This window comes from Tiliqua scincoides, chromosome 4 (genome assembly GCF_035046505.1).
Source record: "Tiliqua scincoides isolate rTilSci1 chromosome 4, rTilSci1.hap2, whole genome shotgun sequence".
NCBI classification, from domain to species: Eukaryota; Metazoa; Chordata; class Lepidosauria; order Squamata; family Scincidae; genus Tiliqua; species Tiliqua scincoides.
The window spans coordinates 203,126,616-203,153,589 of record NC_089824.1 but is presented as its reverse complement, the minus strand read 5'-3'; the positions used below and the strand labels follow the sequence as shown (position 1 = coordinate 203,153,589).

The following is a 26,974-nucleotide window of genomic DNA, read 5'->3' as shown; positions in this document are numbered from 1 at the left end:
ATTGACTTTTCTGCTTTTGTAGTTTTGTCCGGATCAGATGTATTATTCAGGCAAACTACAGTGGTGTTTCATTCTTTGCACTGTGATGTATGGTTTGTTGGCTAACAGGGGAAAAAATGCAGACTTGTAACCATGGAGCTTAACAATGAGGATTGTATGCAAGTGGCAGATGTTTTCTAAAGTTCTAATCTACAGGAGCATCTCTGTAGCCAATGGCACGAATGGATGTGCCATTTTGTTTTACTATGTGCCTGCTCTTCTTTCTCCATAGCTTTGAACTATCCCACTGATACTACTTCAGATTTTTCTTCATCTAACCAGTCCTTTGCCAGGCTTCATACCTACTAATCCATTTGCCCAGATTCCCTTCCTTTCAGATTAAAATCTAACCCTTCTATCTGTGTTTTAATCCTGCTGTCTGGTTTGCTTTGCTCACCCACAGCTTCAAGCCTAAAACCAGTAACCTCTGATAAATTGCAAGCCTCTACTACAACTACTAGAAAAGGCTCTCACAGATGTCCTGTAACAATTCTCTTACACACCAAAGAGTTTAGCTGCTGTTATCCTAAAACAGAGTCTGACCGCCTGTATGATGAAGCGGTGCTGGTGCAAGCTACGCTGCATCCCATGGGGGGATTTTGGCTGCTGGAGGTCTCCCTGGAGTAAGGTAACATCTGTCTCCCTGCCCCAGGGTAATCCCCAGCAGCTGCAATGGGACCTATACCAGTGATATCACTGGCAGAAAACTAAGTTCTTCCTTATGAGGAAAGGCTACGGTGTTTGGGCCCCTTCTGCCTAGAAAAGAGACACCTGAGGGGGGACATGATTGAGACATACAAAATTATGCAGGGGATGGACAGAGTGGATAGGGAGATGCTCTTGACACTCTCACATAACACCAGAACCAGGGGACATCCATTAAAATTGAGTGTTGGGAGAGTTAGAACAGACAAAAGAAAACATTTCTTTACTCAGCGTGTGGTTGGTCTGTGGAACTCCTTGCCACAGGATGTGGTGATGGTGTCTAGCCTGGACGCCTTTAAAAGGGGATTGGACAAGTTTCTGGAGGAAAAATCCATTAGGCCTTACAAGCCATGATGTGTATGTGTAACCTCCTGATTTTAGAAATGGGCTATATCAGAATGCCAGATGCAAGGGAGGGCACCAGGATGAGGTCTCTTGTTATCTGGTGTGCTCCCTGGGGCATTTGGTGGGCCGCTGTGAGATACAGGAAGCTGGACTAGATGGGCCTATGGCCTGATCCAGTGGGGCTGTTCTTATGTTCTTAAGTTGATCCATGCAAATCAGGCCCTGGAAGGAGTGCACACCAGCACCACCTATTCTGCCCCCTCCTGAACCCGATCCACCCACTCCCAATCCCATTTCCTCCCCATTGCATCCCTCCCTGCCCCCCCATCCCTGCACCAGTCTTAACTGGTCCAGCAGGTCTCGCGATGACCACTGGCACGCACAGGAAGACTGCAACCTTTTGCACCAGCTACAAATGCTGTCACATTGTGCAACAGCGGATGGGGGTGGAATGCATGTTCCACTGGCACAGTCCAACCATAGGATTGGGCTGCTGGCATTTTCAGCCAGGGTTTATAAAGTTGTGCATTAAGTTGCCCATTGCTGTACAGATACATTGATAGAAGAGAGAATGACAATGTTTTAAAGACTGCAAAGGCATTCTAGAAATGCTATTAGGATTAGGGGTTGTGGAACATGTATTTGTATTGCAAGTAGGTTCTGTACTGTTTCTTAGGATAAGTTTAAAAATATTAGAACTGTACTTGGTATTCTCCCATTTTCATTTTTGGGCTAAACATAGCTATTTCAGCCCTGTAGAAGAAAAAAATTCCAGAAAAAGTTTTGATTTTGGAATACAGTATTAACATTTTCTCTTCTTATTTGTTCCATTGCTGTATCTATATCCTGCTGTTACTTCCATGTCATTCTTCCCCTAGCTCTTTTTTCCTCTTGGATAACTCACATGGGTTTATCCCAGCCTATTAGGGATCATGTAGTAAATAAGATATCCTATTAAGTAAGATGTACCAACATAATGAGGACAAATGCAGTCAACTGAGAAAGAGGGGGATCTAAATGAACAGGCAAGCTTTTGCTGGCATTGTCAAAAATCATCTATAGTGGAGAAACTAGGAGGCTACTGAAAGTGTCTCCCCCCCCCCCATGAGTTATTTTTGGCTCAGCCCCTCAAATGAACTTTCCTCCTCCTCTGTTTTTTGACCTGTGTTCCCAGAAGCCCTTGGGCTCCTTGGAAACTTATCAGAAACTCTTTGATAAGAGGATCAATAAAGCCTGGCAAGTTTCCCTGGAAGACAAAGTTCTACACTCTAACTGGTCTTCCATCCTAAACGTTTGGGTGTCCCAAATGAGCTTAGAAGTGTGCTTTGCAACATATCCCAGAATCCTGGATATTATACAAGTGTTTCTCTGCACACAAAGTATGGGAAAGGTTCTCTGAAAGTAGGAAACTTAAAGAACACTGATGATCCAGTCATCTGTCCCTACTAAGGTATCTGTGATAAGTAGCTGTTCAACCTTGAGCATAAAAAAATTCCCTTATACTGATTACCATTGGACTATTTTGCTCAGTCTTGTGTACATGGACTAGTAGTGATCCTTGAGGATTTCAGACAGGGGTCTTCCCCTACGCTACTTGAAGATACCAAGAATTTAAAACCAAGGCCTTCTGCATGCAAAATATGTGCACTACCTCTGAACTACTGCCCTGTCCCTTCTGAATCTCCTTCTGAAAAACACCGAAGAAGGGACTATCACAACTTGACTGTTTAGGTTCTTTCATTGCAGAACATCTCTAAAAATACAGGCATGCAAAATTGTCAGAAAAACCTTTTTTCAAAATTTATGGTGGTTTTATATGAATATGGGGTGCTGATTCAAAAAATGGCATCAGTTTTGCCCTATCATGTCTGGTTTTGAGGAAGCTGCTTGAACCATTCACAAACTAGGTAATGCCATATCTCTGAAACTAGTTATGATAGGGATAAACCGATGTCCTTTTTGGAATCAGCACCCCAGATATACTCGGGAATCTTTTAAGATGGCAAAATGTATGTTGGCCTGTGTAATTAGAAAGTTATTTCTGTTGTTAAGCAAATTTAACAGATATTAGCTTTAGTGTACATCAACTGCTTCTTGCCCTGTCTTTGTTGTATAGTCTCAACAATTGTCTCTCTTCTCTTGGATAACCCTTTAAAATGTTGTTCACGTATTTCACCCCCCCCCACTGCTTTGTCTTAATCTTCAGCATATCCAATTCTATTAGTATTTTTGTCATAAGACTGTCATCCAAACACATTTTTTTAACATCTTTGTACTTCTCTTCAGGAGCAGGACAAGACCATTCTAGCCTTCGACCCTGAAAAGTTTATTGCACTTTGCAACAGATTATTCATAATAAGATACTGGACTCCTAAACCCTTCACTATGGTGGAGCTTTTAGAGTGACTATGACTCAGCTAGCCCTTTATCCTTTGAAAGCAAACTCCTAGAATCCAACAGGACCAGCATAAAGCAGAGTAATCAAGATTTGCCAAGTTTGTATCAGTAATTTGCAAGAGACTTTGGGCCCTGCATTATTCCATTAAAGGAAGAAAAGACCTATTTTCCCTTGGCCAATATAAAAAAGTGTGACCTGAAAAATGCTGGTTCCATGATGCAACTAATCTTTGAAATTTATTACACCATATTAAGTGTGAGGAGAGGTTGTAATTCATTCTATTGTGGAATACCCTTTTGGGTTTGTTTATTTTTCCTTAGGCCAATACTGAACTTGAACCACATTTCAGAATGGGAAAGAGACCTGAAAGGGCTCAGGAACAGTTCACACAGCTAAATGGAGAAAGTAGTGCAAGTGGTAGCTTGGCATGGTATTGTGTGTTGCATTGCCAACTTGCAATCTAACTTGCACTAACAGGCCAATCCTGTGGGGCCTTTACGATTTCTGCCATCATAAAAGCTGCAGTGGCAACATAAATGGTGTGCTTCTGCCAAGCATGTCAGAGCCGCTGATGCAAATGGCTGGCAGCTCCATGTGCTTGCTACCAATGGACCTGAACTGTGGTAGAACTGGCAAGATGCCAGCAAGGATGTTTTATTGGTGGTTCAAGAGTGGTTCAGGGCAGGGAGTGGTTTGGGGGCTGGAGGGAATGGATCTTGGCAGCTATCGCAGGCGCGAGGAACCTGTCCCTGTTTTTCCAGTCCAACCTGCCTCCTTTTACTTATGCCAGCAAAATAGCTGGTGTGGGTCCAAGGAGACCACTGGTGACCAGGCATCCTACTGGGAGACAAATAAAATATATTTTTACTCACTCCATTCTGGCCGTCTGATTTCTCCTCCTCCCTACCGTAGCATTAGTGTGCACTCTACTGGCGTGGCTGCATGACATGGACTTACAGGATTGGGCTAGTTATATGCCACGATAAGCTGATTTTCAGAACTGCTGTTGATATTGATTCTAGTATTTGTGGCATATACAAAAGGCACATGTTCTACTTTGAACAGGTGTTTCCCAGTTCTTGCTATGACTTTTTTAAAAAGTTCTGTATCTGCAGTTGACCTTGTATGTGGCTGTCACTGCAGGCACCACAAGCAACTTGACATGGTTGTGAACAATGGCTGCTAATGTCAGGGACAATCATGAAAACTTGTCTGTGAGAATTGGACAGGTACAGGCATACAGGTATGCTATAGATTGACAGGGTGGATGCATTATTAAGCATCGTTAGAACTGCTTCACCAGTTGCCAAGCACTGTGCAGAACTACCCAGCTTGGTAGTTCACAATATGACCATTCACTTGTGTGAATTTGGGCCAACTCCTATGCAACTCAACAGCACTGATGCAGCTGTGCCAAGGAGGTCCTAAGGCAGTCACTGAGGCCTCCTTAAGGTAAGGGAACATTTGTTTCCTTATCTTGGGGCTACATTGTAGCTGTGTTCGTGCTGGAAAGTTTGAAAGGATTGGGCTCTTAGTCCTTGCTTTTTTGCCTTGATATTCTGCCTCTGTGGCCAAATTCAATAATAATTGGAAGGAATTCAACTCTGTTCCTTTTTTGAATACTATTGCCACTTAGTGATGGCATCATGACAACTCTGGATGAGAAGAAATCTTCCAGTGTCCCCTTATGAGCCACACGAAGCTATTGATTAAGTTTTACAACTAATGTGGGGTAAGCAACACTGGCATTGCTAGGGGGATGCGGGGGGGGGGTGTGGGCCACACCGGATGATGTGCCTTGGGGAGGATGCGCTAACTTCGCAGCGTTAGGAGCTACTGTGTCATGCCATACACCGTTGGATGCAGAATGGACAGTGGAGTGCAGTGCAAAAAACAGAATTGAAATAGCTCCTTTCATTCAAACGTTATGGCCACAAAACTAGAAGGAAAAAATGCATGGAGCCCTATGGAAAGTGAAAGTGAGCTGTATCGTGCGTTTACTTGTGAGTAGGTGTGCTTGCCATAGTCCATCGGAAAGGGTGGGCTGAGAGGAATCCAACGGCACCAGAATGGTCCCAATCCAATGAATGCAACCCAAGAAAAACACCCGAGAAGCTCCCCCCTCCCAGATGGTCTGAGCCCGAAATGAAGCCACGTGGTTGCATTTACTTGTGAGTAGGCGGACTTGCCTTAGTCGAGGCAGGCTGAGAGGCTCCAAGGATGTCAGAATGGTCCTCATCCAATGAGTGCAGCCCCCAAAAACACCTGAGAAGGAGGTTCCTCCCTCCCAGCTGCCTCCCTCCCAGTCTATGGAGCCCTATGGAAAGCAAAGCAGCCTCACAGTTGCGTTTACTTGCTAGTAGGCAGACGTGCCTTGGCTGGTGGTCAGGCCAGGCAAAGGGGAATGTGAGGACACCAGAAGGGTCCTGATCTGATGGAGCTGCTCCAGAAGGCAGCCTCCCCCCTCCCTAAAAAGAACAAAAAAGAGGCTTGAATGGTAAGGGGAAAGTTTTCTATTTTGCACTTGTGAAGCCAGGTGGGTCTTTACTCTGATGTTAGAAGAACTTAAAACTTGGCACTGGGAGGGCTGAAGAGCTCACTGATTCTTTTTGGGGGGGTGTTATTGCAGGCAGTCTACAGAGTAAGCTCCATTGACTTACTTCAGAGTAGACATGTATAGGCTTGGGCTCACAGGCTGCAATCCTACCCACACTTTCCTGAGAGTAAGCCCCATTGACCACTATGGGACTTACTTCAGAGTAGACATGCATAGGATTGGGCTCACAAGCTGCAATCCTACCGACACTTTCCTGAGAGTAAGCCCCATTGACCACAATAGGGCTTACTTCAGAGTAGATTCACTTGGTGGAACAGGACTGGCTCCCCCTTATTTAATTATTTTTTATTTTAATTTAATTATAATTATTTATTTTAATTTGCTTGATGATGTCACTTCTGGCCATGACATCACTTCTAATGGGTCCTGGACAGATTGTCATTCTAAAAAGCGGGTCCCAGTGCTAAAAGTTTGAGAACTGCTGCAATAAGGTGTTAGTAAGTTGACACGGGGTGTGTGCGTGTGAGACTCTACAAGTTTTCAAAATCACTAAAATCAGAATTTGGAGGAATAAGACCATCATGTTATATATCAATCAAAACATAATTTCATGCAGAATGCAATGAAATAAACCACATTGAAATATCTGTGTTATAACAAAAGGTACAGCCAAAAAACTGGTGGGGGCGGGGCGATGGTACATCACCACTACATGGGTGAACGCACAGGCCCCCCGCACCGGGTGACGCGAATCCTAGTGACGCCACTGGTAAGCAATAGCCTGTCGCTGTTGTATTGAAACACCATTTCAGGAGCAAATAGGTTATTTCATTAAAAAATTCTTTTAAGTTTTCTTACCTACTTATTATGTGCAAAACACATTTTGATTGCAGGCTTTCAGTTAGTTGTAAAGGGTACTTATGAAGAGTACTTATTTTGATAATGACAGAGATGTAAAATGTGAAAATAGTTTAAATATCTATGTAGGGAAGGTAAGCTGAAAAGTAATTATTTTGGTAAAAGATGTTTGAAAGCCAGCATGCCGCTTTCTTCTGTCACAAATAATAGTAATTTTAAAGCTGTAAATACACATAAGCAACTGTAAGTAAAACCATTTTAGTAATACATATGTTTGCTGCTCTAGTTTTTGAACAAAAAATTCCAGAGACATGCATTTTATCAAAAACACAAGAGCTGTCTCAACAAGCTTGCAGTTTAATTTTAAATGCAATGAAAATTCATGCCAAAGTACGATAGTGGTGATGGCCTGAAAGAAGAGAACTGATTTGCCACCTGAGGTCATATAACATCATGGAATCATAATTTTTTGTTTTGAAGAACTCAAAAACCAGCAAATAAAATCTGCAGTCTGCAAAATCTGCAAAGGAAAAAAGAGGAATGGTCAAAAACACACATGACAGAAAAGTTAAAATCTTAGCTTGGTAGTCAGTAAGAATTGTCACAGAGTAACTGAGTAGCAATTGTAAGTCAAGAGAAAAAGTAGTTCCTCTGTGTACTCACTAAGGATATGTATTCATGATATCCACAAACTCTGTAAATGGTATGGTTGGTTCACACATCCAAATGGATATTGCTACCAAATGGAAAACATGCAGCACTCACCTGTTTCACTGAGTGATTAGGTCACTAGAGCAGGGGTCTCCAAACTTTTTGGCCAGAGGGCCGCATCAAGTATCTGGTGTGGTGTGGAGGGCCAGAAAAAAATTTAAATATAAAATTTAAATAAATAAATTAGAGATGGAACTTAGATGAGTGAATATATGAATGAATGGGCTTATTAATTCAACCTCTCTGGTCCTCAGAACACCCTCCAGACACAATCAGAGCACAGTTCTGGTCATGCTCAGTTGAGTGGCCCAGAGGCTTTCAGGGGACAAGAGGTTGGCCACGGGCCTGAAAGAGGCTTGCTGCGGGCCACTTCTGACCCCCAGGTCAGGGTTTTGAGACCCCTGCAGTAGAGCCTCCAGTTTCAACTGCATGCAGATGGCTACATGGTAATGCGTGATGCAATACAACCAGGTTGCTACACAGAAGTGAGATACACACAGGAAATTTATTTATTAAATATTTATTAATGTAAATCATGAAGGATGCCCAATGAGCATTTTAAAGCGAATTCCCCATTGTACCAGTGTACCTCATATCTCTCACTGGGCCACAAGGATGGCAGGAGTCATACTTCCCTATGGTTATTACAGGTTTATCCTGGGACTGGAACTTGTAGAAGGTCCTGAACATGGTATCTTACAGATGTGAGAGAGAGAGAGATTTAGGGCACAATCCTATGCAGGTCTACTCAGAAGTAAGTCCTATTGCGTTCAATGGGGCTTACTCCCAGGAAAGTGTGGCTAGAATTGCAGCCTAAGTCTGAGTGGCACCACTCGGTTCTGGCCAAGAAAGGAAGCTTTGGGGAGAGGCATTGCACCAAGGAAGTCTCTTAAGAAGAATAGGCCAAAGTGATTCTTGTGCTGCTTCAAGAAAAAAAATTTCAGATCAGCCTTAATCACTGGATTGAGAAACAAGAAGATCCTGCTGGTGTTGTCTTTGTGATAACTGATCTTGCCTTACTGTGTGTGTTTGATAGGAAGCAGATATAAATGTGTTTGTTTTGGGAGGTGTTATCTACAATTCAGATTGGTTATGTCTGCCAAATGAAACACAGGGAGACTTAGGAAAATTATTCTAGGTTTGGAGTGCCTAATTGGAGAAACATGAAATTTAAACAGAATAATTAAATAAGGCCATACACATCATACGAATGCATGTGCCAAGCATTTGTTGTCACCTCTAGGGAGTGCCATTGATATCACTGGCATAGTTTGGAACTGGGAAGTTTGGAACAGGTAAGGGGGTTGGTTCAGCGGCAGCAGGTACCCTGTTCCTGGGCTTGATACACCCGCATGGAGTTGCGCCACTAATATCCCTGGTACAGATCTGAGTAGATCTGGCAAACTGCCATGGGCTCAGCCTGGGGCAAGAGAACAAATGTTTCCTTACCCCGAGGAGGGCTCTGGAGGCCAAAAGAAATGCCTCCGCAGGGTACATCAGGTCCTGTGTGGGGAGTGAGTTAGGTTGGGCTAAAAGCCTCCTTTGTTCATGCTGTCAGCCTTTCTCTTGAGCTATAGAAAAGACTGGCCTTATCACATCATTGATCCCATCCCTTCTGAGTTGGAGGCAGTTATGGGTCCTATGGGTATGGCCTATAGGTATGGCCATATGGGTATGGCTTCCAAACACTTTCCTAACACAGGTACTGTTATTGTCGGCTGCTACTGGATATCTTTGCAGGCTGAGGTTAGCCACATATTGCCCTTGTAAGGACTGGAGTTCCACTGGACAGATCCATCCCTGCTGTTTTAGTAAATTGGAAGTGAGGACTTGTCAAGGGATCATCCCCGGGCCTGCAGGTAATTTGCAGGCTGGATAGTATCAGGCCCTGAAGCCTTGGCCTGACGGCGCACAGCATCATGGGAAGAGATGATGCAACATCTGGTGATGCATACCAGGTGACTGTCACCAAGTATGTCACCCCATGTGCCATCAGAGTGACTAAGTACTTTCTAGTTCACTCTGATTGGCCGTGGCAAGTATATACTCCAGCCAGGGCAAGCTGTGTTGTGGGAGATGCAGAGTGGATTTTGTGCCGAAAGCTACGTCAGTGTGATCTGTGAATTGTGTGCTATCTGGCTGTATATATTGTACATAGTAAAGAGACGTTTGGTGGAGGACTTCTGCCGTGTGTAGTCTTTGTTACCGGGAGTGCCTACGCTCTGATCTTGAGAGATAGGTGGAGAGTGCAGCCGGACAGCTGCTTGCTGCGGAAACTATACCTGCACCGTAACAGGACTGTATTATTTTGCAATTCTTGCAGCTTTTATTCATTCCATTTGTTTGTACTAGTAAATGGCTGGCTAACCATAGACTGGTTTTGTCCCTTGAGCAAGAATCTGATGATAGTGTGTCATGTCATCAGTGAATCTGGCATTTTTTTTATTTAAAGTATTTTAATCTCTCCTCTCTGGTTTAAAATCTCACAAAGCAGTGTACAATGATCAAAGTATATGCTTTAAAAGTATCCAAAGACATCTCTCCCTTGTGTCATTTTCTAGGCTGCAAACCCCTTCAGGCAGAGACAATAAAGGAAGGAGAGATAGAAAAGACAGGGTAAATGGGTGATATGCACTTATTTCAGTCACATATACTTAGGCTTAGGGTGCAATCCTAACCCCTTATGTCAGTGCTTTCCAGCACTGGCAGAGCGGTGCCAATGGGACGTGTGCTTCATCCTGTAGTTGGGTGTCACTCACAGAGGCCTCCTCAAAATAAGGGAATGTTTGTTCCCATACCTCAGAGCTGCATTGCCTTTATGTCAGCGCTGGAAAGCACTGACAAAAGGGGTTAGGATTGCGCCCTTAGTTACTGTAGGGTGTGGAGAGTAGGGAGTATGCCAAAGACATTGCAGAAGCCACCAGCAATTGACAACAAATCCTTCACCAAAATAGCGAACATAATACGTTAGAACAGTTAGAAGTCTCACAGCACACTGACCTCTATGGTCTTCATCTCTTGTGATGTCACATCCAGCTTCTGGGAGACTTTTCTGGTTCTGAGGCTCTGTTTCTAGGGCAACTGTCTGTAGCAGCAGCCTCCAAAGTGGAGACCACTTTGGAGACCACCAGGGAAGGGGGTCCCTGGTGTGACCAGCGGTTATTGTTCTTCTGGAGAACCTACTTCCCTGCCACCAATCTCTGCCAGATGGTGCACCAGCCAGCTGCGTCTGCCTGGAAATCCAGGTGCAGTGGCTGCTGGGGCAACGGAACTTGGAAGCAGTGGGCCACGGCACAGTTTGAGGGAGAACAGAGGTGGGGAAGGAAGGCTTCCCCATGGAATGGAAAGCGCCATTCATGTGGGGCGGGAGAAGGCAGCCCACCAGATCCAGCCTGCAGACTGGAATCTGGAAAGCCCTAGTCTGTAGAGAGAAATTTTCTGTAACTCTTCCTGTGCTGGTTCAGGAAGAAGGACAGACAATTTATCACCACAGACAGTTTTTTTTTTTTTTTTTTTTAACAGGTATTTAAATACCACCTTTCTTGGTCTTTATTCAAGACAGTTTACATAGGCAGGTTAATTTAAATCCCCGTAGGGATTTTTACAATTGAAAGAAGGCTCTATCTTTCAAGAACCACAACGATTCAGATGTTTCATTCTGATCTGGCCTCCATCCTGGCCTCCATCCTCCCACACTCAGAGCAGATGGAAATAGCTCGGCTTCAGCTTGTCAGCTGCTTCAAGGTCGCACGGTGCCGGTGGCCTCGAACTGGCGACCTTGTGGATGTTATCTTCAGGCAGGCGGAGGCTCTACCCTCTAGACCAGACCTCCTGCCCAGACCAGACAGTTGCCTTAGAAACAGAACCTCAGAACCCAGAAGAGTTTTTCAGTGATTTTCATCCATTGTGGTCCAAACTCTGGTACACCTGTGGATCTTTTGCAGCACACCAGTTGAAAATCATTATGTTAGAATATTATGAAGCAGTGCTACTCTCAAGGCTGATGTCAAAGATTGACCAGGTTAGGCTATGGTCAGGGGTGCACCTGTCTAGGACATCCCCAGATTTTTAGCACCAGTTGCAGCAAACACAACCACTGCCATTTATGCTGAATTTGATCTTCAGGGTTTACGACTGGTGTCTCAGGTGTCTCAGACACAGGATGTCTCAAAAGCACGCACACTTTTGAATGAGCTCTGAGTCATGTATGCTTCCTTGTAGAAAACCTGCAACATTTGAACATTCTAAAGGAAGTGATTAGAGAGATGTGTGGAACCAGCCCAGCACATCCAGTTGCTGGATGTCTGCAGATCCCATAGTCAACAATGTCAGCAGTGTAGAGATGCCAGTGGGGAACATTTTTGAGAACTTGGTCTAATTAATTAACTGGGTCAGCAACTGCTTCGGTGCACACTATATCCAGTATATGTTTGCATTATAGTTTCATTATATTTGTGTGAATTAAAGCACAATAAAAACTGACACTATAAAGTCCTTTTTTTGAGACACTGTATGTGTGTATGTATATAAAAATCTACTGTTGCCATTGTAATATAGTGGTCTTTTCCCCGTGTGGCTCTGTGAAAGCTTGATCATAATTTCTCAGACCAATCGTTTTGTCACAGCCTGAGAACCTTTTTAATCAAGGCTTATCTGAGCAAAAGGAGTCTGTGGCAGAGATGGACTGATTACATTTACTGTGAAATGATCTGCCAGGAAAGGGTGAGAGTTTTCTGTTGTGGCATTCTTTTCATAAAGCAATTTCATCTCACCGAGCAAAGCTTGCTTTGCTAGGGTCTTTTTTTTTTTTTTCTTTTCTCCTCCGCCACTTCTGGTCCTTTGAAAAAGCAGTTTCCCCTTGTGTCAATTTTAATTGATTTCCATCACATTAGCGGAGTTTGTTGTCAGCATAGACAAAAGCAGTGCGTGGAGAATTTATCAAAAAGTGACTCATTGATTTATTGAACAGATGAAATAATTGGAACTTGATAAGCTCAGTATAATTTCTTCATAGAGCATTGTCTTCTATTACAATAAGAAAACCCCTTTAGAGTAGAGAGCAAAATTATGATACTGAGGAAAAGTCATGTATCCATCTAAACTTATGAGCAGCTCTGGTCCAGCCATGGATCAAATTATGCAGCTCACGTCGGTGGCTACTGGTGAGGGAGCAGCAGATTTGGGGTGAAAAATATTTTGGGATCCCTACTGATAATCTGACTTTAGAGGAGTCTCCCTGTGCAGTCTTCTCCTTTCCCATCTGCACACGAAGGCCAGAACAGAGTCTATGGACACTACTGGGAGCCTTGAAAAAGCAGGCTTGCCAACAACATGGAGCCAGCCCAATACATGTGCAATTGTCCTGTTCTGACCTTCAGTTGAACACATGGAAATTGGCACCTGGGTCTGCTTGGGACGATGATCCTCCTCTATGTATATTCAGTCACCCTGGATTTAACATCTGAAAAGTTGCCATCTTTTCAGTGAAAGCAGGATTATTTATCTGCTTAGTGTTACCCTTCAGTTTCAAAATACACTATGTTCTGTATTTGAGAAGGAAAAAAGCAACAGCAAGAATGTTTCCTTTCTTTTCTTGTTTAAAAAAGAAACTAGCGCAAGAGGAAGTTGTGTGCAAATACATTGCACAGTGTTGCTATTTTGCTTGTCAGCCCAGCTCTGAAAACTGAAATTGCTGTGTAGGATAATAAGGGGCTATGATTATATTTGGTGGCTGTAAAGTCCTAGAACAAGTCTGCACAAAAAGTCCATAGACTGATTGCAACTTCTTTCCAGCTTCTTTGCAACCCCTGAGGGAATTATTCAATTATTCAAATGCTCGGTGTTTGTGACCCTTTCCCACAATTGGTTGTGGGCACATTTAAGACTTTCTCAAACCTATAAAGAGTTGGTTGTGGAACATGATTGTGTCACTTACATCGGCATTACTTCTCTTCTCTCTGGCTTCTAAGAAGTGCATGATGAAGTCAGTTCCAGTTTCCCTAACCACAGTTCATGGCTCAGCTCCATCTGACTCCTCTATTGGTGTGAATTGCTGAAAGATGAAAGTCTTGTGTTCTCTTGCCCCAGGGCTTTGAGGAGGTAGGAATGGTTCAAAACAGAGACTGAAGAAAGAAAAAAGTGGCGGAAGGGACTGAGTGATGAGATGCAGAGAGAACTGTGTGATGGGTTGAAGAAAAATGGGAACAGAAATGTGAGGATCGAGAGACCCATAGTGATGCAGAGATTGAATGCTGTGAGGTGTAGTGCTTGTGAAGTGAGGAGAGAGGGGGAGGATGCAGAGAGACCAATAGAGTCAGGAAAAACACGGGGTACAGAAAATTGGGAAAGGGGACTATGGTAGTGCAGAGATATGTGAAGTCTGGAGTAGAGAGGAAAATGCTGTGAGGTGTATAGAGAAAATTGTGAAGTCGACTGAGAAATAGAGTTGTAGAGAAATGCATAGGTAGGAAAGTGGAAAAAGAGGGACAGGCTAACTGAAACATGGGGGTTTCAACAGGAAGAGAGCATGCACTCTGTGGTGCATAGAGAGACAAGATTACCCTTTATGGGATTGGTGGCAGAAAAGGGAGGTTGAAAAAAAAGGATAGTATTTTAACAAAAATGCTTTTCCTTGGGTAACACAGCTATGTGATCCTCTTGAGGTAGTAAATTATAAAAGTGGCCCTCTAAGCTCAGAGGGCCATCTTCTTTTGGCCCCAATAACTTGAAAACCCATAGTTTGCTGGGTTAAAATGGGACAGGTCTTTTGTTGAGGAATGATAGCTGTTGCCTTTTGGCGTAGGTAATTTTAAATGCTTGTGTCTAGCCAATGTCTGGCAGCTAGTGGGTTCTTTTTTTCAGGATGGGACCTGGAAAGTTAAAGCTCTGAGAAAATGGGCGGCTCTGACATAACATGGAACATCTGCCCATGTAGTCAGGAAGTTTGTAATGCTGTCCTAAGTGAATCCTGTATTTTTCAGTGCCCATGGAACCCAATTCAGTTGTGGTGTAAGGAGGCACATTTTATACTGAAATCCAGGAAAGCTGGATTGTTTTGCAATCTTTCCATTGTTTTGCACAAAGCTGATGTTTTCTATTGCCTTAGGTGATTAAGAGCCCAATCCTGAGCTCACGTGGCTGCAGCAGCACAGAAAACAGCTGCCGCTGTATCCTGCACACCCACAAGAGCTGTGGGCAGCACCTCCGGAGAAGGGGACTTTCATCCCCTTCCCCTGGATAAAGAGAGTAGCCCCACAATTGTGAGGTAAGAGCCTCCGTGTCAGGTGCCAAGCTTGATGCGAAGGCTCTGGATCTGGTGGAGCTCTGCTCCACCGATCACGCCTCCCTCCCTTTCCCCTCCCTCCCCCTGGCATGCCTTCCTCGCCCTCTCCTTTCCCTCCGCCCACCTCCCCCCTCTCCGGAACGCCTCCTCTCCACCCTCTCCCTGCCTTCTGCCCGCCTCCCCCCTCCCCGGAATGCCTCCCCCCGCCTCCCACCACCCCGGTTTTCCTCTCCGCTGCTCGGTGGTCCATGCAACCGCCGAGTGGTGGAGACCGGGCACCCACCCAGCACAGGACTAGCACAGGCACTTGCCCGGCATTAGAACTCGCAAACGTGCCTTATGGCAAGTTTGCGACAGTGTGCACTGGCGGTAAGCTGACGTGTTGAGCTCAGGATTGGGCTCTAACTTGGGTGTATTCAGTCTTTCCTAAATTGTTATTTCTGCAGACAATTAATTGGATGTTGATTTAGCAGTAAATAAAAGGCCTGGCTGCTAAGAAAAGCCACAATGGCCTTAATTCTTGATATAGTCCAACACTGCTTTATTTTAGTTTATAAATCCAGTTCTGTTTTCAATATGTTACTTCTGGTTAGTTTGTTCTTTAGGCTAGCTTGCTGTCATGCTCTGGTTTTTTAAAAAGTGGCCTTTCTAAGTTCTGCACCTTAATATTAAATTTCAATACTGAAACTTTTAGATAGATTTAAATGCTGTAATTCGTAAACCCTTAAGAGCAAATTCAGTGGTTGTGTTTGCTGTGTACTACCTAGTTATTTGCTAAGATGAATGTAAAGTGTGAATGGGATACACATGTTTTCCAACTCTAGAGGACATGCTGTGGATACAGATCAGGAAACTGAAATCGCAGTCACTGCTAGCATGTGTCCACCATGAACTTACTGACAACTACCACCTCTACACCCTTACATAGTATTATGCAACAAATGTGACTGCTGCATAAAGGTTAATTTATCCCAAACTCTGCACTTCCAGTATGTGCAAACTAAATGGAGAGGAAGAGTGGGATTATTTATAATCTTGTCTATAATTATTTGAGCATTATAATCCATACTTAATGGAGAAACTAATTTTTTATTTGTATGTATTAAACAAAACCTGTACACTTTATAGATCAGTGTTTTATTGCATATGCACTTACATCCTTTGTCTTTTTGCCCCCCTTAGATCTGCCTTTGAAGAAGAAGTAGAAGACATTCCCCCACCTTTGCTTGATGAACATGCAAAATCAGTGCAGTATGGCACAGCATAACATTGCCGTGGGATTATTCATAATGACTGTTTTATCCTTGCTGGATAACAGCTCAGCTTTCCTGTTAAATCAACGTCTGAAGGGAAGATTTCAAAGGGATCGTAGGAATATCCGTCCTAACATCATTCTTGTTCTTACGGATGATCAGGATGTAGAACTTGGTAAGAGCTAAAAAGGCTTGTATAATGGTGTTTCATGGTATTGCTCTTTGTTAGGCCAAGAGTTTCCTCTTGCCTGCCTTTGGTGCCTGATTTCCCATAGACTCTCAACTGACTTGTTCTGTCCATGAATTTACTGCTGAATTAATACTAAAAAACGCCAGAGTACAAAAAAGCAAGACAAAAAGTTCTGTGTCTCTTTTTAAAAACCATTCTGTTCAATACCAGCAAAGAACCACCCTTGCTGTATCTTTTGTGAGTAGTGAGGTATTCTGGAGCTGTCACAAGTTGGGCAACTAGAAAGAATTAAGTACTGTGCAAGCCATGTTTTTTGCCATAGTTTTGCCTACTCCGCAGCTCAACATGTGATTTTCATCAAAAGAGTTCAGAGCTTATTGCAGACTGTCCAGATATATTCAGATAAAATAGAGTTGTGTAAGGAAAATATAGAAAACGTATAAAATTGGAATCTCAAGCAGTTTATATGAAGTTTGTTACTTACATTTTTTAAAATCTAAAACATTCTTCTTGTCTTGGCTACCTGATTTGGTGCCTGCTAGAAGCAAGACTCCACCTTCATTTCTGATGTGATAGATGAGGGGTGTCAAACTCATTTCACATTGAGGGCAAATAATGTTCATGGCGCCTACTGAAGACTGGGCTTGACATAATTAAGCAGGAAATGATGTGTTAAGGAGATGAGGGCCAGAAATAAGCACTTTGTTCTCACCTGGGAACTCATTAGCTGCAAATGACAGAAGAGAAAATGTGCAAATCTTTATCATATTTTCAAAATATGGGAGAACCCCGTTAGCACACAGGCTGTCCTTTCAGCAGCACTGCTTCTGCAGAAGTGTCACTTCTCAGCTCAGCAGCTGAGAGGTGGTCTGTGAAGTGATGCTTCAGCATAAGCTGTGCTGCTGAAAGAGCAACCTGCACGATAATAGGGTGCTCCCAGCACGTTGGCAGCATCTCCTCTCACATCTCTTGGTTTGCCCCTTGCAAGTTTCCCTTGCATCCTGAGGCCTCCTCTGTCTCCCCCTCCCAGATCCTCGACAGAAGCCACACTGCTGAAAGAGTAGTGCTGCGAGAGTCCAATTATCATGTGGGCTGGATAAAGGCCATACAGTATTTTTGAGACCATACAGGTCTTATTTTTGACACCCCTGTGATAGACCATCACATTAACTGAGGGCATAACTTTTGAAAGGGAACATTAAACAAGGCTTTGGCCTTGGAATTACAATTACATTTAACAATAACAGAAAAATTTTAATATTTGATTTGTTATAAACACATTTTCCTGAATATAAAAATTTCTTTCTGTAACAAATTTGTAATAACATGAGTTTAATGTTAGGGCATTCTGGTTTCAAGCACTCTGTTCTAGTGAAATTCACCATAGCCCTTTTTAAACATTATGATTAATGTGTAGAAAGGTGAGTAGCATTGTATGCATTGACCATGCTGCTGATCTCTCCTTGAGCAGCTGACTGATCAGCTGAGTATCTACATACACAAATGTCTGCCTGCATTCAGTTGTGCACGCGTAGAACTTTTGCTATACAGCAAAAAGGCTGTTGCTTTCTGTTGTGGTTGGCAAAGGCCAGTTGTTGTACTCCCTCTTTCTATATTTACTACATATACGTGCTTCTCTACCTTTTTCCTTTTTCAGCGACACAATGAGTAATCGCAGAAATATACCTTAAAATGATAACTTTGATAGAACAAGAAAAAAAAAGAATTTGCAACTTTGATGTTTTTCATGGGAACAGTGAAATTGTAGGCATTGGGAGAAGGACAGAATCTGTAGTTCACTCCCCCCAAAACTACCTCAAAAAATGAGGTTGTGTGGGTGAAGTAATTACATAATTAGGTTGCCTTTGTTTGTAAGAGGGAAAAGAGCCTCAGATAATAAGAAGGAAGTGAGATAATAGCCTGAATGAAGAGCTTCTGTGAAGCATTTATCTGGGCATTAGAAATAATTGTCATGGAAAAGTTAATACCTGTTTAGTTAGGCACTAACTCTTACTCAGAGAAATAGAACAGAGGGGAGAAAATGGTACAGACTGTACAAGTTATTTTTAAAAAATGGAAGTATAAATAATTTGATAGCTGGCCCCCCTGGGCATATGTCTAGTAGTGAATGCAATATTGTCTTTATATATTTATGTCCTGTTGTTATTTTGGCCTGCACGGTATATTTAAGAAATGTTTGCACTGAAGTGTTCGTGGTCAGTGTGCATGTTTGTCTTTATCTCCATGTTTGACCAAGTGTCGTATTTTTGTGCAGTAGAAATCCAGTATATATATTATTATTAAATTATACTTATATAAAAAATATCTGACTTTGACAGGAACAGCTACAGTCATGTATAAAGAAAGGCAAGAATATAGTGTTCTTGGTGGTACTGCCTTTTAAAATCAGTAATAATTTATCATAAGCAATATTTTAGTTTTTCTTTTTGGTTTATAAAATAACTAAAACATTTATTTCATTGCAGCAGGGTATGAATTAAAATCTTAGTTAAAGCAAGATTAGGGAAGCTTTTTTTTACTATTTTGGTGGCAATGTGGTGTGTTTCAGAGCTAGACGTACCCATTTCAATAATGCATATTCCAAAAAGCTGTACACATTATCTCATAGTCTCCTGTGGCTAAAATCCAGAGGGTGGTCCTTAAAAATTTATCATTATCTGTTTTATACCAGCCTGCTTGTCTCTGATGCAATTGTCAAAAGTCCTCTGGGCAGTATACTTCCTATCTCTGATGATCTGCGGCTCTTGCCAATTTCAAGCACAATGGCTCACGCGTCCACACAAATTAAGATCTGGCCAGAGAAAATGCATTTCATGAAACAGGAGGGTGGGAGGTTAGATTCAACAAACCCCATTAGAAGATCTGTGAGATCACACATTAGTTTGAAATAAGAGTTCTCCTTAAAATGGCTTTAAGCTGATGTGAGTCAAATGTTATCTGACAGTATTGACATATAGTGTTAAAACATTTAAGATGGTTACAAGATGCCCCTTGCAGTTTGGATCCCTATCAAGCAGAAGTAAACTAACATTTTTTGGGGGGGGAAACCTATCTACAATAAGTTGCTACGTTGGAGAGATGAGGCATTACCGAAGTCTAATCAGATGCTTATGTGTTGCATATGGGCTGGCGACAGGATGGGGGAAGGGCAGGGAAGGGGGTGATGGGGTGGGGAACGGGTGGATTGGCTCTGGGAAGGGCAATGATTCAGATGCAGCGGCGGACACCGAATCTTAACCCTCTTCCCACATTCAGTCCCGCTCCTCGATACACATGGATTTCACTAGCGCAGGTGCAGGAAAATCCTTCCGTCCCTTGGTGGCTTACTCCTGGGTAAGGGAGCATTTGTTCCCTTACCCAGAGAAGACTCTCCCCACCCCAACCCACAGGATGCAGTGTGAGCAGCATGCAGTGTGTAGGGAATGTATAGAATCGGGCACTTTCATTGAATTTAGTGAGTCTTGCTTCTGAATAGCCATGCTTAGGATTGCAGTGTTTAACTATTTGTTCTATTCCCCAATTGATCTGCTGGCTTGAACTCATGGAGTCTGATCCTAATCATACATCTCTGACAATGCAGTATTACTTCCTTCTGAATAAGTATGTATTGGCAACCTTCAGTCTCGAAAGACTATGGTATCGCGCTCTGAAAGGTGGTTCTGGCACAGCGTCTAGTGTGGCTGAAAAGGCCAATCCGGGAGTGACAATCCCTTCCACACCGGGAGCAAGTGCAGTCTGTCCCTGGTCTGTCTCCCTGGCTATGGGCCTTCCTTCTTTGCCTCTTAGCCTCAGACTGTTGGCAAAGTGTCTCTTCAAACTGGGAAAGGCCATGCTGCACAGCCTGCCTCCAAGCGGGCCGCTCAGAGGCCAGGGTTTCCCACTTGTTGAGGTCCATCCCTAAGGCCTTCAGATCCCTCTTGCAGATGTCCTTGTATCGCAGCTGTGGTCTACCTGTAGGGCGCTTTCCTTGCACGAGTTCTCCATAGAGGAGATCCTTTGGGATCCGGCCATCATCCATTCTCACGACATGACCAAGCCAACGCAGGCGTCTCTGTTTCAGCAGTGAATACATGCTAGGGATTCCAGCACGTTCCAGGACTGTGTTGTTTGGAACTTTGTCCTGCCAGGTGATGCCGAGGATGCATCTGAATAAGTATGCTTAGTAATACAACATCTATCTGATTGCAGCCTTCCTTTCTACAGTGTAACCTGTTTCTCTTTATACTGCTTGTCTGTAGCAATAAAGAAGAATAGGCACATACCTTCCTGTGTGGAAGCCTTTAGACAGTCAAACATAGAGATCCAATTCCTTTTTCTAAATATGTCCAGTTCCTTTTCATCTTTCCTTGGGTTGCAAGCTTTAAAGCATACAGTTCTAATTTGCTACATCCTTGTCAAAAAAGGGCTTAATAAAGATTAATTTCACCAGCAAGAACCAGTTCACCTGGATATTGTTGCTTTCTGCAGACCAAACTCATAGAGGACTCGTTAGCAGTCTCTTGATTTCTTATTTTCAATTAAAAAGATGCCACAAGAAGCTGCCAATTTAAGCAGATGAACAGCCAGGAAAGGCTTAACTCACTCCCATTTGTCTCCTCAAAACAATCCTCCCCTCACTGATTTTCTTTTCCTCTATTTTACTCCATGAGTGAGGAAACAGCTGAGGTTGCATGTATGAGTCATCAGGAGTGTTCTTCCACTCCTGACTATGGCCTCAGAGGTTGCTTTGCAAAAATAGGGGCATCTGCTGCATAACATCTGGCTATGTTGCTTGTTTTTAATTGTTTGGTATGAAGAGAAAAGAGGTATATGCGGAGGAGATATATGTGAAACTTTATCCCCTGGACTTAGCTGACAGTAGGATATCCTAATGTTGCTATTCCATGTTCACAGTGTTGAATTTCCTTTATCACACTTATACATTTATGCTGATACATTGCTTACAGCAATATCACTGTAGTATAAGTAGGTTAACCCAGGTCTGGTTGACAAAGGCTGTACGTTTGGAACAGGCTGGAAGAGGTGGAAAAAGGCTGTACCACTTCAGATTTCAGGTAATTCATAAATTGAATATCCATCTATCCCTCAAATTTCCTACATATGGACACATCAGGGAGATGTGTAGGCCTGGACCTTCTGCCCTAACTTGCTAATTTGCTGTAGAAGAAATGTCTGAAAGAAGGAGCGTTCAGTTACGTGAAATCTGCCCAACCTTTAGTCTGAAGTGGTGCAGCTTAGTTGTAAGTTTATCATTTCAGTGAGAACTGCACTCCTAAAAGCTTACCAAATTGTGCTATTCATGGAGTTTCAGTGTTGGTTATTTATGGCGAGAGTTTATTACCCCATAAACTCCTGGTTAGCAGCTAGTTTTATAGGAGAGGTATTTTTCAGAAAGGGTAGAAGGGATGTACGAGACCTACTTGTAAGTCCCATGGCCACCATTCCCTACACGCACACTCCTTTTCCCTCTGATCCAGGAGTTCCTTACTACAGATAGTGCATGCACACTGTAAGACTGAGTTTATACATCTGCTTATTCATTAGCTAAAAATGAGGCACAAAAGATTCATATTTGGTCTTAATGTAGAAAAAGCAGTGGTGCCAGCAGCTGCCTCAAAAGCAAAGGGAAACTTTGATTACCACAGATATGCAGAAAAGATTCAAATTGAAAGTAACTATTTATGACAGGCTTCTAATTAAAGTTTCAAAGGTTGAGCTGATGAACCTACCTGGAACTGCCACTTTCAGAGTTTTATGTAAAACACAGACTGGCTCGGAGCTTTTTGCTTTGACTTCAATTTTTCAATAATTGGACTCTGGCATTAATTATATGATCTCTGGCAGTAGAATGCTGACTGGTGACAATTAGATATTACTCCAGCAAAGGGTGAATAAATTTAAAAGTCCATTCCTCTGGTTGCCCTGCTCTGCTGGAAGTTGTGTTCCAGTAGTGCAGGGCTCTTTCCAGTAGCGTGGAAGCTGGGCCTCTGTTGCACACTTCTGGGCCACTGCCACAAAAGGGCAGCATTGTGGCGCACTCAGCAACTGGTTCAGATGTCTCCATTGGCACTGGTAAGTTGATGGCAAAGGTGTTTCGTGGCTGGGCAGGAGAAGTTTCAGGGAAGATGAGGAGAGGGCAGGGGGTAGGGAAGAGTGAATCTTGGTGGCATCAGCAGGGACCTGATCTTATCCCATCTTTCTCAAGCTGCCTCATCCCATTTCTCTCAGACATACACCAGCAAAATGACTTTCATATGTCCAAGGAGATCCATAGACAATTAGGCAGCCTGCCCCAGGGGTGAGGGTGGGGTAAATAAAAACATTTTTGGCAAAGTAAATATTTTTGCTTTCTTCCTACTGGCTGCTCGATTGGCCCCCATCATTCAATGCTCTCGGTTGGCAAGGCTTGCTGACATACCAATTGCACTAGCGCCAATGGTGGGGGATAGGGCTGGGCAGTCCATGTGCAACCCTATACAGGCTTACCTGGAGGTGTAAGAAGCATTGAACTCAGTGGGACTTACTTCTGAATTGATATGCATGTGGATGCACTGTTAATGTAATAGCTTTTTGTAATAATAGTACTTCTCTGCATTAGCTTTGATTAATGCACAGAGTTTTCCTTTGCTTCAGAAATTTGTCAATTACTCTTATTGGGCTCACTTTTTTTCTAATATTAAAATAAAATTTAGGAAGGGACTGCATATCAAACTCAGCACGGGAAAATCTGACTGTGCAGTCTTTCTTTAATTGCACTTATTGGGTTGTGCGTGTGTGAATAATTTCTGTAAATCTCATGTTGTATGAAATACTTTACTGTCTGCTTGTACAATATAGCGAGACAGACCATTAATACTCTCATGTTACATTTTAGGGAGCAGGGAATGATGGAGAGAATTTGATTTGCCCAAGGCTATTCTGTGAGTCTCTCGTTGAACTCAGATTGAACTTCAGTCTCCCAGGCCCAAATTCAGGCAGCTCTGTCCATTGGACCGTACTGTTTGAGGCACTTGACAAGCTCCCTGTATGTCAGTCTAGGAAAAAAGAGTTTGTATATTGAATGATTATAGCAAGTAGTACTATTGCAAAGCATGGCTTTGGTACTAAGCCCTATATTTAATAAAAGTTGCACTGTCACCCACATAAAGAATTGATTAATTGCAATTGATTAATTGCATGTTTAAATTGATCAGTTAGTTAATTTGTATACATATGCATTTGTTCTAAAGAAATTCTTTGCTTTAGATAAAGCATTTGTCTGTCATAGCAGGCATCATCTTAGAAGAGGCAGTTCCTGTTCCCCCCCCATACAAAGGAGAATGCTTCTTTCAAAGTGGCACTTGCCATCTAAGTATTTATAAATACTTGCATTAAAAATAATTAAGATCTGCCCGCTATTTGTTTAGGGGCACCTTTTCAATTGATTAAACATATTTTTTAATCAATAAATTAGCTAAGCATTGCCACCCCATGTAAAAGTAATGATAATATAGAAAAAACATTATTTTGCCTTGCTCGGAAGGGGTACGACAGGATATAAACTTTTAAATTAAACAAGTAGAGTGTATTGTGACATATGTGTACATGTACATGCGCTATATAGCTGCACCCCACCGCCGGTCTTGGTATAAGGTGTCATATTCATCAACCTGATACGCTCAGCTTTTTGACAACCAAACCAAATTTTTTAATCTTAGGACTGCAAAGTTACATGCAAACTAGAGGTTGAAATCTCAAGAAGCTAAAGTACAATTCAGCAGAATTTCATCATGGGTAGTGACTAGGGATGTTTGTATCCTCCATAGTCTTTCATGGGAGTTTCATTGTTAGTAGCAGCAGCATAATAAGCTATAGAGATCTGTATAATGTGCTCTGGTCTCTCTTCATGCAGAATTTGGGTTGCTGTGGTGCTGAATATTTATGTTCAAATAAGCACTGCACATACACATGCCCAGTTATGCTGTTGAGAGAGGTTGTGGAATGGAATCCCCCCTCCACACACACACACACACACACACACACACACACACACACGATTAGTACCCACTTTATTGAATTACCTAGTTTATTGCATCTTGTACTTCGAGCTTGCATCACTGAGAGCAGGACAATATTCTGTGTAAATAATAATAATAATAATTAATAATAACTCGGTATTTATATACCGCCTTTCTGGTCATCGGATTACTCCTCTGACTTTATTCAAGGCGGTTCACATAGGCAGGTGTTTCTAAATCCCTCAAAGGGATTTTTATAATCATAAACGGTTCTCTCTTTCAAGAACCAACAGCATTTCAGATGGATCTTCCGGATCTGATCTCACTCCTGGCCTCCAGTGTCTCCCACGCAGGCTGACAAGCAGCTCCTTCATCTCTCACATGGAGGGCAGCCAAGACACTTCTTCTCTCAGCAGATGAAATAACTCGGCTCAGCTTGACATCTGCTTCAAGGTCTCGCCATTCAAGGAGCTGCCGGAGTTCTGATATTATCTTCGGGCTAACAGAGGCTCTACCCTCTAGACCAGACCTCATGCCCCATACAAGGAGGATACAAATGCATCCATAGTGAACCAAGAACCCTGATTCTGAAACCTTAGGCTTTGCCACATGTGTCAATAAATGATATTTCTGTAGGTAATTGAATTATTAGAGTGTCTTTTTTTTTTTTTAGAACATTTAAGTATGTCAGAACTTATGTCACAGAGCTTCTGATACAACTGCACACATACTGGTCAGTGGGATAGCTGGAGGAGTTGCAAAGCACTAAGTTTTGCAGGTGCCTGAAATGCAAATGCCTCTGTTTTGCTCCCACCGCCCAGAATGGCTCTGAAGGGGAGGAGCTGCTTTCATGGCTCGTTCAGGCACCTGCAAAACTTAGTGCTTTGCACCCCCCTCTAGCTATGCCACTGATGCTGGTTTATTATAATGGAAACCTTCTGAATAAACTACTGATTTTTTTTGTATAAGGAATAGCAGTGTCCTTCTGCGTTCCATAGATTCACTGATAAGAGTCAGGAAGGCTTTTCCAATTCCAGAAACAGATGTTTTGCTTAGATTGCAATGACCGATTAACACACAAGTGATGTTCTACAAAAGCAAAGAATCCAATTTCTGTTTCCCTTTTTCATCTCCCAAGTTTGCATTGGGAGGTAGTATAAAAGAAGTAAGTTTTTGTTGGATGACTTGGCATTGTTTTAAAATATTTAACACTGGCCTATTTAAGATTGCACGGAAAGGGTATTCTGGATTTTTACCTTCCACTGAGCTGTCACTCTGGATTAGATCTCAAGCTGTGGAAGTAGATTAGATCATATGTTTCTGTATTAAAGACTGTTGATATATAGGGCCTTGTTATTACAGTGGTTTTATTTAAAGAGGTTAGTGTCCCCTAGGGGAGACTTAACATGTAGTGTTATTTCCGCACAGATGCCTCTGTCATTTAAAAGGGTTGTTAAAATTGTGTTTAATCGCAAAATGACAAAACATTGATTCAACCTGGGTTATTTGGGTGGGAAGGGGAGGGGTTCACTTCATAAAACAGAGAGGGAAAACGCATAACCTGCATTTCCAGACTATCTGTAGAGTTCAATCTACAAATGGCTGAGGCTGATGCATGTTTAAATATTTATATTTAAGTATTTATAAATATGTATAAATATAAATATAAATAAATAGGAAGAGGGAACCACAGGCCTTGGGGGCAGGGGTATGGCAGCAATGTGATCCCCAAGATTGTGCTGCTGCTGATGTTGATCGAGTGGAGTACTAACTGTCTGCAGCACCAACCTCTGGGGGCTGCAGGGAGCCCTGTGGAGCCTTCTGCAGAGCCTTCTTCAGGGCCCCCCAAGCCTCTACAAGTGTAAAAAAACCAACTGGAAACTGCTTCTGGATCTAGTGGTTTCCGTCGCATTTTTTACACTCTTTAAACATTTTTTTACTTTAAAAAAAAAAATTAAGTGTAAAACAATTGGAAACTGCTTCTAGTTCTGGTGGTTTCTGTCACATTTTTTACACTTACAGAAGCTTGCGGAACGCTGTGGGGGACTCCCTGGGGCATCCCGCAACCCCCAGAGATGGCGCTGCTGAAGGTAAATAACACCCCCATCAGCCCCAGCAGCAACAGCGTCCTGAGGATCACGTTGCTACCATATCCTTACCCCTTAAGGAGCCAGAGCAGGATGTTTCCCTGGCTGGTGGGTTGCAACCCACCAATTTTGGGAACCACTGCTCTAAACCACTACATAAATTTGAAGGCTGTTGTTTTGACTGTAGCATTGCTTCAGAGCAGCTTTGTGTTTAACAAAGAGGAGCAGGAGGAGTTTAACTTGAATGTGCAGCATTTGAATGCAGATCTAGATAACCAGATTCAATCACCCCAAAATTCCGCTGTCTGAAGGGGTCCAACATACAACAGGACCTGAACACATCTGAGGAAAGCCGTGTCTTTGAGCAGCCTTTGTTTCTTTTGAGGCTATGTTGTCATATACAGTAATATAGAAAGTACAGCAGAAAACATGCTTTTTTGCATTACCACATTTTCTCTTCCATGTGGAAAAATTATCAGTCTTTCATAATTTGCTAGGATCAGTGCTTAAAAAATGTGAAGGGGCTCAGAA

At 42.7% G+C, this 26,974-nt stretch overlaps 1 protein-coding gene across 5 annotated transcripts in view; it reads left to right on the top strand.

Annotated features, from left to right (window-relative positions):
• Nucleotides 1-26,974, top strand: part of SULF2 (sulfatase 2) — a 333,591-nt gene that overhangs the window by 201,384 nt on the left and 105,233 nt on the right. For all 5 annotated transcript variants that reach the window (XM_066622862.1, XM_066622861.1, XM_066622865.1 and 2 more), the window contains one exon: nt 16,078-16,323. In XM_066622862.1, the coding sequence (XP_066478959.1) occupies nt 16,125-16,323 (199 nt within the window). In that variant the 5' untranslated portion in view covers nt 16,078-16,124. The remainder of the gene's footprint in view (nt 1-16,077; nt 16,324-26,974) is intronic.